At 42.2% G+C, this 14,893-nt stretch overlaps 1 protein-coding gene across 9 annotated transcripts in view; it reads left to right on the plus strand.

Annotated features, from left to right (window-relative positions):
* Positions 1–14,893, plus strand: part of Ttbk2 (tau tubulin kinase 2) — a 124,447-nt gene that overhangs the window by 100,781 nt on the left and 8,773 nt on the right. For all 9 annotated transcript variants that reach the window (XM_021155967.3, XM_085834532.1, XM_021155971.3 and 6 more), the window contains 3 exons: positions 4,972–5,183; positions 6,397–6,985; positions 10,087–11,351. In XM_021155967.3, the coding sequence (XP_021011626.1) occupies positions 4,972–5,183; positions 6,397–6,985; positions 10,087–11,351 (2,066 nt within the window). The remainder of the gene's footprint in view (positions 1–4,971; positions 5,184–6,396; positions 6,986–10,086; positions 11,352–14,893) is intronic.

Consider the following 14,893-nt stretch of genomic DNA (forward strand, 5'->3'; position numbering starts at 1 on the left):
TGGTTTATGTATTAGAAAGATAGATACATATATATGTAATGACAGTTGAAAAATAGGCACCATGAATTGAGAGCTGAGGAGGCAAGAGTTCATGGGGAAGGTTGGAGGGACGAAAGGGAAGGGGTAAATGATACCATTTATTTTCATTTACAAAAAGAAAAAGGAACTTTACCCACTAAGTAGTCCACCAGCTTATGATTCTCACTTCTGAGTGCAAAGTAGAATGCAGTATTGCTACTTATTTTATCTTAAAACTCTTTCAAGATTTTTATGTATATAGCTGTTTTACCTGTATGTATGTATGTATTTGTACCACACGTGTGTCTAGTGTCTGTGGAGATCAGAAGGTGGCATTGGGTCCCCTGGCACTGGAGTTGTTGATGGTTGTGAGTCATCATGTGGTTCTCTGCAAGTGCAGCAAGTGATCTCTGCTATCTCTGCACCAAGCCATCTCTCCAGCCCCCTTGACAGTTGTTTTCAATATTTGAAACTGTGATCTTTTAGCTAATGCGGTCCAAAGTGGTCAGGTTTAGATACCAGTCATCAGTATTCAGTGTATGTCATGGAAAAGGTAGATATTTAAAATGAATCAGGAGTGTGAGTGGGAATTAGTGGTCAAGACTTAACTAGCATGTGTAAGGCTTTGGGTTCCATCTCTACCACCACCATAAAGAATGGAAGAAAGGAAGACAGGGGAAATCATATGACAAACAGAAAAGAAATATCTGTAGAGTAAAAGTGGATCATCTTTCCAGATGACATGACTCTGATCAGTGTAGCTCTGTTCACAGCCTTGGTGACCTGTCTTCTAATGAGGTGAAGAGGCCGGCATGTCAGGGAAAGTGGATGCTAAATAAAATACAATTGTACACAGGTACACTTGTAAGTGTGGAAGAGAAACAGATGAGTTTAGAGTATCCCCAGACTTTGCTTTGCTCTCACTGTTTATTCTTTTCCTTTTGTGGAATATGAAGATATTGTTGAAAAGGCCATTCATTACAGTAGTGGTTGTTATGTGCTGTGGCATGTATCTTTAATCATGGTAGGTGGATCTCTGTGAGTTTGGGGCCATGCTGGTTTATAGTGAGTTCTAGGCCAGGCACAGCTACACAGTGAGTGAGACCTTGTCTCAAAAATGATAGCTATTTAAAAAAAAAGAGGAGGGGGGTTGGGAAGGAGGTTGAAGCTTAGGGTTCAGCCTTAAAATATGGTTGGTAGAAAGTTGGCTAGTCATCCTTTTATGAATATCCTCCCAAGATCATCTGTGATCAGTTCTGAGGAGTTTGTCCTAACTTTGTACAGTTAATAATTATATAACTATGAATTTGAGAGAAGAGGGTGGCATGGGGATAAAAATGAGAACAAAGTATAATAATATATATTTATGAATATATCACAAACCCAGTTCTTTATCTTAAGGAGGGACTGGAGAGGTAGCATAGCTATTAAAACATGCACTGCTGTTGAAAAGGCCCTGAGTTCCATTCACAACACATCCATGTCTGTAGGCTCACAGCCTTTAACCCCAGCTCCAGAGCTGATGCTTTTGGATTCCTGAGAGCATCTACACTCAGTGTTCATATACTGCCTTAGTCAGGGTTTCTATTCTTGGACAAAACATCATGACCAAGAAGCAAGTTGGGGAGGAAAGGGTTTATTCAGCTTACACTTCCATACTGCTGTTCATCACCAAGGAAGTTAGGACTGGAACTCAAGCAGGTCAGAAAGCAGGAGCTGATGCAGAGGCCATGGAGAGATGTTCTTTACTGTCTTGCTTCCCCTGGCTTACACAGCCTGCTCTCTTATAGAACCGACTACCAGCCCAGAGATGGCACCACCCACAAGGGGCCTTTTCCCCTTGATCACTAATTGAGAAAATGCCTTACAGCTGGATCTGTGTCAAGTTGACACAAAACTAGCCAGTACATATACTAACATGCACGTACACTCATGCGCGTGCACACACACACACAGTGCACAGGCATAGGCTCCAGTATGCAATTAGGAATGAAAGTAGTTTTTTTTTTAAAGTTTTCAGTAATTTATCATTTTATTCACTTTATATGTCAACCACAGCCCTCTTCCTCCTCTCCTCTCCCCATTGTTCCTTCCCCTTCTCAAAGAAGGGAAGCCTCTGTTGGGTATTACCCTACCCTGGGACATCTAGTCCCAGCAGGACTAAGCACATCCTCCCCACTAAGGCCCAGCCAAGCAATCCCAGGTAGGGGGAAGGGGATCCAGTGGGAGGGAGCAGAGACTGAGAGAGCCCCTGCTTGGCTTGTTAGGAGACCCACATGAAGACCAAGCTGCACATTTGCTACAAATGTGTAGGGTCTAGGTTCAACTCCTGCACACTCCCTGGTTGATAATCCCCTCTCTGTGAGTCCCCATGGTCCCAGGGTAGTTGGCTCTGTGGGTCTTCTTGTGGCATCCTCGACACCTCCAGCTTGCCTCTGTCACCTTCTTCTTCTTCCTCTTCTTCTTCTTCCTCTTCCCCCTCTTCTTCTTCTTCCCCCTCCTCCTCTTCTTCCTCTTCCTCCTCCTCTTCTTCCTCTTCCTCCTCCTCTTCCTCTTCTTCCTCCTCCTCTTCTTCCTCCTCCTCTTTCTTCCTCCCCCTCCTCCTCCTCCTCCTCCTCTTTTTCTTTTTCCCAATGCAAAAAGCAAGACGAATTTATTGTTCCAGTGCACTGGGGTCCTCCCAGGCTTGAAGGAGAGGTGACCTGTTAAGGGAGTTTTTTTATGGTTTCCAGGTGTGGAATAGAGCATCAGCAACTAGGCACACTATGATTGCAACTTGCCCACTTCTATCCCTGACTCTCCCACTAGACTTCCTGAGCTCCCTGATGTTTTGCTGTGGGTCTCTGCATCTGCCTCCATCCGCTACTGAATGGAGCCTCTGAGGAGACAGTTATGCTAGGCTCCTGTCTGCAAGGATAGCAGAGCATCATTAATAGTATTAGGGGGTAGCTCTCTCACATGGGATGAATCTCAAGTTGGTGCAAGTTGGTTGGCTGTCCCCTCAGTCTCTGCTCCATCTTTATCCAAAGTAATTTTTTTTTCAAGTGAAATGTTACCTTTTTTTAAAAAAGAAAAATACCCTTAAGGATATATTCTTAGTATGCTTGGGCTGCTATAATAAAAAATATCATGAAATAGGTACCTTGCAAACAACAGAACTTTATTACTCACGGTGATCAAGACAGATTTGGGGGTCTCTTTAGGACCCTCTATAAGGACACCAATTTTATAAAAACTCTGCCTCCATGACCCAGTCATTGCCCACATACTCCATTATCTTTGTAACTAGGAGTTCAGTACATGAAATACAGCATGAGAATATAGACGTTCAGATTGTAGCCTAGACATATATACTCTGTCATTTGTAAAAGCAGTAACAGCAAGTGGTCTGGCTCATGAATAATATCTACACATAGTAGTCAGCAAGGAGGAGTAAAAAGTAGGGATTCAGTATTGTATGTACACTGCTGGAGATTGAACTCAGTGCCTCAGTTATGCTAAGCCTACTACTAATTTTTAGAATATCAACTGGGGCAGTCTTTATGGTGCCAGGACAAATTGGATTTTAATAGTTTTGGTTTTCTTTTTTCTTTTTTTAAAAGATTTATTTATTTATTTATTTATTTATTTATTTATTTATTATATGTGAGTACACTGTAGTTGTCTTGAGACACCCCAGAAGAGAGCATCAGATCTCATTACAGATGGTTGTGAGCCACCATATGGTTGCTGGGATTTGAACTCAGGACCTTCAGAGGAGCAGTCATTGCTCTTAACCACTGAGCCATCTCTCTAGCCCGGTTTTCTTTTCTTTTAATTTGTATTTTTATTTTATGTGTGTAGGTGTTTTGCTTGCATGTATGTCTTTGTGCCTGTTGCCCACAGCCACCAGAAGTGGGTGTCAGAGCCTCTGGAACTAAGACACAGATAGATGTGACCCGTCATGAGTGCTGGTAACTTCTGAGCCATCTCTCCAGCCCGAGAGATTTGATTGTTTGGAGTTGTTGGTTGGTTGGAGACACACTCTGTGTAGCCTGGAGGAACTTGGCACTTTGTATTACTCTGTGCCCAGCTTCCTGCTCTGCCCTGACAGTTTCCAGCAGCTTCTTGTTCTAGCCCAAAGAGTTGGCTTTGTTGTTTGTTTTTGAGGGTGTAATAAGAAAGGGGTATGACAATTTTGGCAGTCTCTCCTAACTCTTGTGAGATCTGTATGTCTCAAAAGATATCATCCTTTCTAAGATTTAGTTTTAGTATAATAGAATAGGGTTTTTTAAACATCTAAGTAGACAGGCTGGAGACATGGTGAGTTCCAGAGAACCTGAGTTCAATTCCCAGCAACCACATGGTGGCTCACAACCATCTGTAATCAGATCCGATGCCCTCTTCTGGTGTGCCTGAAGACAGCAACAGTGTACTTATCATAAAAAAGAATTGACAAACAGAAATTTAATAAAATTAAACTGTTACTATCTAATATTTTTATTTATTCTTAATTATGGGCATGTGTGTGCAGGTACTCATGGAGGCCAGAGTCTTCAGAGCCCCTGGAGTGGGAGTCACAGGTGGTTGAGTCACCTGATGTGGGTGCTGGTACTCAAACTGTAGTCTTCTGCAAGAGCAGTAGATGTTCTTAATTGCTGAGTCATTTCTCCAGGCCCAAAGTCAAAATATCTTAGTTTTCTTGGCTGGTGAGGTGTGTCAGGAGGTAAAAGTGCTTGCCACCTTGCCTGGCAACTTGCATTTAGGAGAGTCAACTCCCACGAGTTGTCCTCTGACCTCCATGTTCACATGTAGTAAGGGCATACACACAGATATACAATCAATCAATCAATCAATCAATATTTTAAATTAAAACTTTAAGAATTTAAATCATTTGTTGACATTATTTCAAAGGCATCAGTGATTTCTCCCATGTATAAATTTGAAATGATTCTATTTATATTTTCTTTCTAGGCAGCTACTGAAGAAGAAAATAGCCATGGTCAAGTAAATGGCATACTCAATGCTCCAAGCCTTGGTTCACCAATTCGTGTCCGATCAGAGATTGCTCAGCCAGACAGAGATGTTCCGTTAGTAAGGAAGCTACGTTCTATTCACAGCTTTGAGCTGGAAAAACGTTTGACACTTGAGCCAAAGCCAGATACTGACAAGTTTCTGGAGACCTGGTATGTACTGTATCTTCCCCTATCTTTCTCTCATTTTAGAACTTCCATGTTACTACTACTGCTATTATATTTTATCTCTACTAAGTTAATTCTTTCAAATAAATTCTTGTGTTTTTATAACACTGACACCATTGAGTTTCCATTTGTTCATATCTTAGGTTTGTATCCTCATTCTTAATGTGACTTGTGTAATATCATTACAAATTCTACAGCAAAGTCTTTGTCTTTGAGAATTGCTAACTTCCTAATGCCAGATACAGTAGTAAAATGAACATATTTGCAGTGCCTTTGTTAGAAGGTGAGCTCTTTGAGGCAACAGTGTAGAGGTACAAAGGCAACGTTAGTTAGGAACAGGGGCACACAGAGATAAGGTACAGTGGAAAATACATAAGTAAATTTATCGTTTTGCCCTGTGGCACTCAGGTTTCCCAAGACAAAAGGAAAGTTAAACTTTACAGATAATGTATATAAGTAGTATAATGACTTATGCTTTTGATCAGTTAGGCACATTCTGCCTGTAGCAAATTTTGGTTACAAGATGGAAATGAAAATGTAAGAAGATTTGAGGTCTATTTACCAATCAATAGGCTTCAAGAGAATTCAGAGAGAGATAGTTGTATGTAGTAGTGCGCACTGTTGTCCCAGCTCTGGGACTGTTGGCAATGAAATGTTGGGTTTGTTGGGTTAAGAAAGGCTGTGGATTTGGGCTGGGAGTATAATTCAGTTAGAGTGCCTGCCTAGCATATGTAAAACCCTGGGTTCTTATATGTGGTTTCAATCCCCAGAACCACATACAAGTATATGTGTAGTTCATGTCTATGATCTCAGCTAGGAAGGTTGAGTCAGAAGGATCAGAAATTCAAGGTCATCCAATGTCACATATCCACATATGATCAAAAAGACAGTCTAGACTTGAACAATGCTTTAACCATTTGAAATACACTTAAGATGAGGTATAGATATAAGAGAGCAATAGGAAGAAAAACTTACTTTGGCAAGGAGTCAGACTAATAAAAGAGACTTTAAAGGTGGACAGTGTTGAGGAAGATCAGGAATGGCAAGTAGAGAGCATCATGGCCCTGTGAGACTCCCCTTGCTTTCTCCATACACACTCATCACATTTTGTAAGAATGGTTGCTCCGCATAGAGTTTATCAGGATATAGTAGATGTTTCTCTAAGGACAATTGAGTAACTTGTTTTCATTTTCTTAAGCATGGAGAAAATGCAGAAAGATTCCAGTGCAGGAAAAGAACCTGTTCTCCCTGCTCTGCCTCATAAGCCTTGTGTCCCTGTTGTGACCCGCACTGACCACATCTGGCACTATGATGAAGAATATCTTCCTGATGCCTCCAAGCCTGCCTCTGCCAACACCCCGGAGCAGGCAGATGGTGGTGGCAGCAATGGATTTATAGCTGTTAACTTAAGCTCTTGCAAACAGGAGGTTGATTCCAAAGAATGGGTGATTGTGGACAAGGAGCAAGACCTTCAGGACTTTAGGACAAATGAGGTGTTAGGCCATAAGACAACTGGAAGCCCTTCAGATGAGGAGCCTGAAGTGCTTCAGGTCCTTGAGGGATCACCTCAAGATGAAAAGATCCAAGTAGGTCCTTGGACTGACAACCATCACTTAAAGAAGGAAAGCTCAGGTGTGGTTTTAGCACTTTCTGCCGAATGCCCTGCTACTGCTGCTTCAGAACTGTACACAGATAGGCTAGACCTCCAGGCTGGAGCTGCAAGTCAGTTCATCACAGTGACTCCCACGAGTCCCATGGAGGCACAAGCAGAAGGACCCCTGACTGCGGTAAGAAATGGCTTTTGTCATTGTTTTGTGTTAACTGCTCAAGGTGCTATTAAGAAAAGCATGGGCTGTCCTTGGTGGCACATTCTTTTAATCCCAGCACTCAGGAGACAGAGGCAGGCAGATCTCTGTGAGTTGGAGGTCAGCCTGATCTACAGAATGAGTTCAAAGACGATAGCGAAACACTTGTCTCAAAACAAACAAATAGGTGAATGGGCCCGGAGGGCGGGGAGCCTGAGCTGGGTGTGGTTACACACACCTTCAATCCTTGTACTCCAGAGATGAATCTCTGTTTTGAAGCCAACTTCTTTTACCTAGTGAATTCCGAGACAGCCAGGGCTCTATAGACCTTGTCTCAAAACAACAATAAAACAAAGACTGGGGCTGGGAGATGACCCCACTGTAGAATACATCTGTGACTCTGTGACTCAAGCACCAAGTTGGAGTATGCTTGGAGCTGGAGGTGAGGAGGTGGGGACAAAGACAAATGGGTCCCTGGAGCTTGCTGGCCAGCCAGTCTAGCCAAATCACTGAGATCCAGATTTAGTGAGAGATCTTGTCTTTAAAAAAATGTGTGTCTCGGGCTAGAGAGATGGCTCAGCTGTTAAGAGGACTGGCTGCTTGCTGTTCCGTAGGTCCTGAGTTCAATTCCTAGCAACCACATGGTGGCTCACAACCATCTGTAATATGGGATCTGATGCCCTCTTCTGGTGTGTCTGAAGACAGCGACAGTGTACTCATATAAATGAAATAAATCTTTAAAAAAAAAAAAAAAAGTGTGTGTCTCCGTACACAAACACATTGTTACCCACACGCATACACACACACACTGAAACAAAAGAAAAATAAATAAATAAAGGCTATCTGTAGACGGGGGTTCACAGCTTTAGTTCCAGAATTTATGAAGCTAAATAAAGAAGACCACTGTAAATTCAAGCCTACTCTGGCCAACCTGGCTGTAGGAGAGACACTGTGTCTAACTAAATAAGTGAATAAACAAAAGGAAAGAAAGGCAGGAAAGGAAGGTAGATTAGTTGTTAAGATTGTGCAATCAGATGCTTATGTAAACAATAGTATTTACTACTATTTTTCTATAGGGAACCTGCAATAGGGAAAGAAATAAAGCCAGACATAGTGGCATGTGCCTTTGATCCCAGCACTCACTCTGTAGACCAGGCTGGCTTTGAACTCAAAGAGGCCCCCCTGCTTCTGCTCCCGAGTGCTAGGATTAAGGCCTGCACTACCACCACTTGGCTTAGCCTTACTTTCTAACATACTAATCTCAGCATTGTTCCCCAAATAGAAATGGTTTTTGTTAAAGCGCATTTGTACTTGCTAGGTATAAAAGACTTGGACAAGACACTGTGGCAGTTAGGATTTCATTGCTGTAAAGAATCCTACTTCTCCAATCAGGTTACTTTGTTAATCTTCCTACTAACTTCTCCAGGATTGCCTTGTACAGTTGTTTGTGGACTAGGGAAAATTAGCCCAAGGGAATAAACTAGTCTAGTTCAACCTAAGTTTTGTTTTAGGATTTTTAGCCCATTCCTGTAATTCCAGTACTCAAGAAACCAAGGAAGGAACATTGCTACAGTTTCTATGACAACCTGAGCTACAGAGAAACTCACTATGTAGACCAGGCTGGCCTTGAACTCCCAGATATCTGCTTCAAGTGCTAGAATTAAAGGTGTGTGCCCCACACCTGACCTATACTGTTTTTGTTGTTTTCTTTAAATTTATGTGTATAGTTGTTCTGAACCCAGGTAGCCTATATTAGATTCACCTAGAGCATCTTCAGCACTCTAGTTCCTTATTTTTATTTATTTTTAATAAAATCTTACAGCATAACTTAGGCTTGCTGGAATTCAAATTCTTTGAACCTCAACCACCCAAGAGCTGGGAATTACAGATATATAGCACTATGCCTGTTCTATTTGGGAGTTACTTCATAGGTCAGTCAGGTGATTACCATTTCAACTGGTTCTAAGACAGTATTTACATGTCTGTAAACCTAATTATGTTCCTGACACAAAGTGAAATAGATTTCAAACAACTTAGCTGACTCCAGACCCATATCAGAATTTTCATATATACTTGGATGGAAAGTGAATTTAAGCCAAATCTCCCATGAACACTCCAGTTTGGATTTGAATTTAGAATTTTTTCATTCGTTTTCCTACGTCTTAATCGTCTTTATTAAGTGATCTAAGTTTATATGATTTCTCTAAAAAGGCCATTTAAAAAAAAAAAAAAGAGCTGGGCGTGGGGGCACACGCCTTTAATCCCAGCATTCTGGAGGCAGAGGCAGGTGGATTTCTGAGTTCGTTCGAGGCCAGCCTGGTCTACAGAGTGAGTTCCAGGACAGCCAGGACTACACAGAGAAACCCTGACTCAAAAAACCAAAAAAAAAAAAAAGATTCAGGCTGGGCAGTGGTGGCGCACGCCTTTAATCCCAGCACTCTGGAGGCAGAGGCAGGCGAATTTCTCAGTTCGAGGCCAACCTGGTCCACAGAGTGAGTTCCAGGACAGCCAGGGCTACACAGAGAAACCCTGTCTTTGGGAAAAAAAAAAAAAGATTCTAAATTATACTCATGTAAAACTACTTTATTGTAAAGATAATGGAATTTAATTTAGCATGGGACATCATTTGTAAGGGAGTCTGGACTATGCAGTCTTTTTAAATCAGTCTTCTGATGCATAGAGTATACTGTGAGAACAAGCAGAGGAACCTCCAGGGGAATGGTTTGTTCTATGCAGGTCCTTTGAGGGGATCATGAGTTCCTTCATTTTTATTCATAAGTGCTCATTTAGTATGAGTTAAAAAAAACCTGGTAAACATTTTTGCTGGTTTTTTTTTTTTTTTTTTCAAGATGGGGTTTCTTTGTGTAGCCCTGGCTGTCCTGGAACTCACTCTGTAGAGTAGGCTGGGTTCGAACTCAAGAGATCTATCTGCCTCTGCCTTCCAAGTGCTGGAATTAAAGGGATGCGCCGGCTCATTTTTGCTGCTCTTATACATTGAAATCTGAAGTATTACATCTCAAGCCATGCATATGATTGATAACCATATAATTGGAATTTTTATATTTTTCCCCCTGCTTCTACAGATTACAATTCCTAGACCTTCTGTGGCATCAACACAGTCAACTTCAGGAAGCTTTCACTATGGCCCACAACCAGAGAAGAAAGATCTTCAGCCCTTGGAGCCCACTGTAGAACTGTACTCTCCAAGGGAGAACTTCTCCGGCTTGGTTGTGACAGAGGGTGAACTAGCTAGCGGAGGAAGCAGAGTGGATTTGGGACTTCAGATAGATCACACTGGTCATGACATGTTACCCAACATGAGAGATGGTGACACATCTCAAGACTTGGGACCAAAAGACCCTCCTGACCATAATAGATTAGCTGTGAAAGAATTTGAACATCTCCCTGGAGAAACAGAAGAGAAAAGCCTTCTTCTGGGCTCAGATAATGAAGATGAGAAGTTAAGTAAAGGGCAGCACTGTATTGAAATCTCTCTCCCAGGAGATTTAGTGACTGCAGAGAGGGATCAGTTAGCTACCACAGAACCTCAGGATGTGTCAAAGAACTTTAGTGTGGTACCAAATCAGGACAAAACCCATGAGATAATGAAGCTTTTGGCAGTTGGAACTTCAGAAATTTCTCCTCAAGCCATTGACCCACATGCTGAAGGGCAGATAGGCCAGATGGCAGCAATGCAGAAAAATAAGCTATTTAAAGATGATGGTATTCAGAGTGAAAGCTTGCCAGGGCAGCAGGGAGACCTCTCTGCTTTTTTGCACCAAGAGGGTAAGAGAGAGAAAGTTGTCCCTAGAAATGGAGAGCTCTATCATTGTGTCTCAGAGAATGAGCATGGGCCTCCTACTCGGAAGGACATGCTTCGGTCATCCTTTGTGACCAGGCACAGCCGGATCCCTGTTTTAGCACAAGAAATAGACTCAACTTTTGAATCATCCTCTGCAGTTTCTGCAAAAGAAAAGCTTCTACAGAAGAAAGCCTATCAGCCAGAAATAGTCAAACTTCTAGTAGAAAAAAGGCAGTTCAAGTCTTTCCTGGGGGACCTCTCAAGTGCCTCTGATAAGCTGATAGAGGAGAAACTAGCCGCTGCTCCAGTTCCCTTTTCTGAGGAGGAAGTCTTCGCTCCCTTTTCTAGACTGGCAGCAGATTCCCACCTGAGTAGATCAGTTGAAGATAGCTTTCTGTCACCCATCATCTCCCAGGCTAGAAAGAGCAAGATTCCAAGGCCAGTATCCTGGGTCAGCACAGATCAAATTAATGGCTCCGCTTCACCTCAGTTCTTGCCTCGGCCACCACCAGGAAAGCCACCAGTCAGGCCTGGAGTAGAAGCCAGGTAACTTCGTGCTTCCCATGTGTGTAGTGTGTAAGGGTGTTTCACCATATTGCTTTACCATACATATGACAGCAGTGGTCGCAGTTCCTTCTTTTGAACTTGTTTTCTTCTGTTCCTTCCACAGTACACCATTAGGGCACAGTATAGATTTACTGAGGACAATGCATTTTGTTTCCACTGAGGCAAAATAAAACAACATGAAATTTACCATCTTACTCATGTTAAGTGTCCTTTTCAGTGGTATTAACCATGTTAATTTTGCTATGCATATTCAGCACTGTGTATTTTAGGGCCCCCTTCATCATATAAAACTGAAACATTAGACAACAAACTTCCATTTCTAGGCCCCCACCCAGCAAAACTCAATTTAATTTATGGCTTTGATCATTATAAACACCTCATGTAAGTAGAATCATATAGTGTTTGTTCTGTTGGAGCTGGCTGTTTTACTTAGCAGAACATCTTTAGGGTCATTCATTTTAAGTGTCTACCAAAATTTCCTTTTTTCTAAAGGTAGTTGGGAAGAAGGGGACTTCTGTCATTTTGGTGTTTTCTATACAGAGGCTTTCCATCATCTGTTTATTTATATTTGTGTGCATGCCTTTGTAGGTCCAGAAGTCAGAGAGCAGCTTGTGGGAATAGGTTCTCATCTTCTGGGCCCTCAGGGAGCCAGCTCAGGCCTCAGACTGAAAAGCTCCTTTCCTGATGAACTATCTTGCTGGCCCCAACTTAAATCATTTTGTTCTTTGTTTATTGTGTCTTGGTCCTTTTTTCTGTCTATCTGATTTGTGCGTGTATGGTGAAGCCTTAAATTCCTTTATTTTTCCTATTGTGTAGTTGTGCCTGTTTTCATTGTGGTCAACATAGAGTAGACAGTCCTGAAGTTCTAGCATTCTAATTGGGTTTTTGGAGTGTAATAACAGGGACATACCACTGTGTTCCTTTAAGTCACCTCCTTATTCCTTGTACTTATTCAAGTCACAAGATTACATCTTCATTTTATGTGCTCAAACTGGCCTTGAACTAAAACAATCCCACTCAACTTTAATTGAATGTTTTATAAAAATTATAAATAGCTGTGAGAATAATCACCTTTAGAACTGACTGTATTTATCTCTTTACTTTATTCAACTCTTTAGTTCCTGTTTGGTGTCCTCTGGTTTCAGTCTGCAGTAACTGCAGCTAGCACTGTAGACAGAAGGTCTAGAGGTCATGTAAGTGGTTGTGAGCTGCAGGGATTGAGCCCAGGGCATCAAGCCTGCTAAGTACATATCTACCTCTCACCACACTGCCATGTCCCTAGCTCAGCTTCTACCTCATACTATCTTTTATTTCTCCCTCATTTTTGAAGGGGACTTTTTCTCAACATGGGATTCTAAGAGCTTTAAAATCTTAGTCTTTAACCCACTGCCTTTGACCTCCAGAACTTCTGAGAAAAAAAATATTCTCCTTGTATATGACAAGTTGTGTCTTTCCGGCTGTTCTCAGGGCTCTTTGGACAGTTTGTGTGTCTTAGTTTGATTGGGTCACTTTGCAGCCATCCTGCGTGGAGGTCATTGAGCTGCTGATGTGGGGTCTTGTCCTTCATCACATTTGGGCAGTTTCCAGCTGTTCTTAGGTATTATTACTTTCTCTTCCTTCTGCAGCTCCTGTAGTGCCTACATCCATCCACTTGCTGGTCCCCTTACCCTCTTCTTTAGTCTTTTATCTTTCTGTGATTCAGACTCGATATCAGTTTTCCTACCTTACCATTTTCTGCTTTTTCTCACTACTCACATGTGCTTTTTAAGAATTGTGTGTGTGTGCACACCAGTGTGCTTGTGTAGCAGCCAGAAGTCAGCTTGAGGGAATTGCTTCTTTTCTTCCACCATGTAGGTCCTGGGGACTGAATTTAATCATCAAACTTGTAGGCAAAGCACTCTTAGCCACTGAGCCATCTCTCCAGACTGTCCTACCCAGTCTTTCATATTTAGCTCCCTAAAGGGGAAAGAGAAAAAGTAATGGCAGGATGAGAATATACCAAGTCTTTATACCCCCTAGAAGTCACTTCAGTCACAGAAAAGGGGGTGTGCAATAATGGCCAGAGATGTGAGAATAGCCACCCACTCCATCTACTGTGAGAAGCTGCAATGAAGAGCTCTAGAGTAAAAGGAGTCATTTCAGCCAGTGGGACAATTATCTATGAAGTTAGCATTAATGATTGATCTCCTAAATCAATCAATACCTCCTCCCTCCTCTTCTTCCTCTTCTCTCTGCAAGAGCACGGAGCACCCACCACCATTTCTCCTCACCCCACTCCTCCCCGTGTCAACTCCCCTGAACTCAGTCCTTGGGGCCAGTGAACTCTTCCAAGACCAGCTTCCCAATGAACCTGCCTTTAATTAAAAAAACAAAACACTAAGTTAAATAAAAATGTACCAGTCTCTGAAATGCCCCATCCTATCACTTTCTGTTTGTATCATCAGGCAGTTCCTTAATAGTTGATCTGGTTAATACAAGAGTCAGCACTTGCAGAATTCTTAGCATTAGCAAGACGATGGTTGTATTATCACCATTTGAATTTACAGAATGAGCAAGATTATACATTAACCTCCTTACTCAGAAGAAATGTGGAGTTTAGTGGAAGAGTACTAGAGTAGAATGTAAATTTGTAGCTTTTGTTATTGGTTGTTTTTCTTTTCTTTGCTTTTTGGTTTTTGTTTTGTTTGGTTTTTCGAGACAGGGTTTCTCTGTGTAGCCCTGGCTGTCCTGGAACTCACTCTGTAGACCAGGCTGGCCTCAAACTCAGAAATCCGCCTGCCTCCCAAGTGCTGGGATTAAAGGCGTGCGCCACCACCGCCCGGCACTGGTCATTTTTCTATTCAGCTTTGTATACAGGTTAGCTTATTTCTTTATCTCATAAAAATATAATGAATGTTGAATACTCCCAAGGCATCTAAGAAAATTATCCTCCCCAGTTTGAAGTGATACAAGTTGTAACAACGTACTATTTTTACTGAGAATTTATTATTCAGAAAAATCCAAGCTCATGGGCATCAGCCTGTTGACACCGTGCCTGCTGTTGTCCTCAGCAGATATGTTGGCCTTACTTGTGGCTGTTCTCAGATGAACGGGGCCTTTGTTGACAAACAAAGCAATGAGAGTATAGTCTCCAAACAAACTTTTTTCCCAAAAAGTTTATTTATTTTTATCTTCAGTTGGGGGAGTGAGTGTGGCATGTACGCCTGTGTGCAGGTGCCCTTGGAGGCTAGAAGAGAGTTGGATGTCCTGTAGCTGGAGGTCCACGTGGTCACGAGTTGCCCAGTGCGAGTACTGAGAAGTAACTCTGGTCTTTAGGGAGAAGCACTGTACTCTTCGTCCCCAGCCTGTTTACAGCCTAAGGATTGGGGGCGGGGGGGGGGGGGTTCGTTGGTTTGCCTACCCTGGTTCCTGTACACTGTGTACAGATGCTACAGATGGCTTTAGAGGCTAGTACAGAGTTGACTGCCATGGGGCTGAAGGTCGAGATGAGTAACAACTGCCTTGCTAAAATCTGAAACTGA

This window comes from Mus caroli, unplaced genomic scaffold (assembly GCF_978045245.1).
Source record: "Mus caroli unplaced genomic scaffold, Mus_caroli_1 scaffold_2, whole genome shotgun sequence".
NCBI lineage: Eukaryota > Metazoa > Chordata > Mammalia > Rodentia > Muridae > Mus > Mus caroli.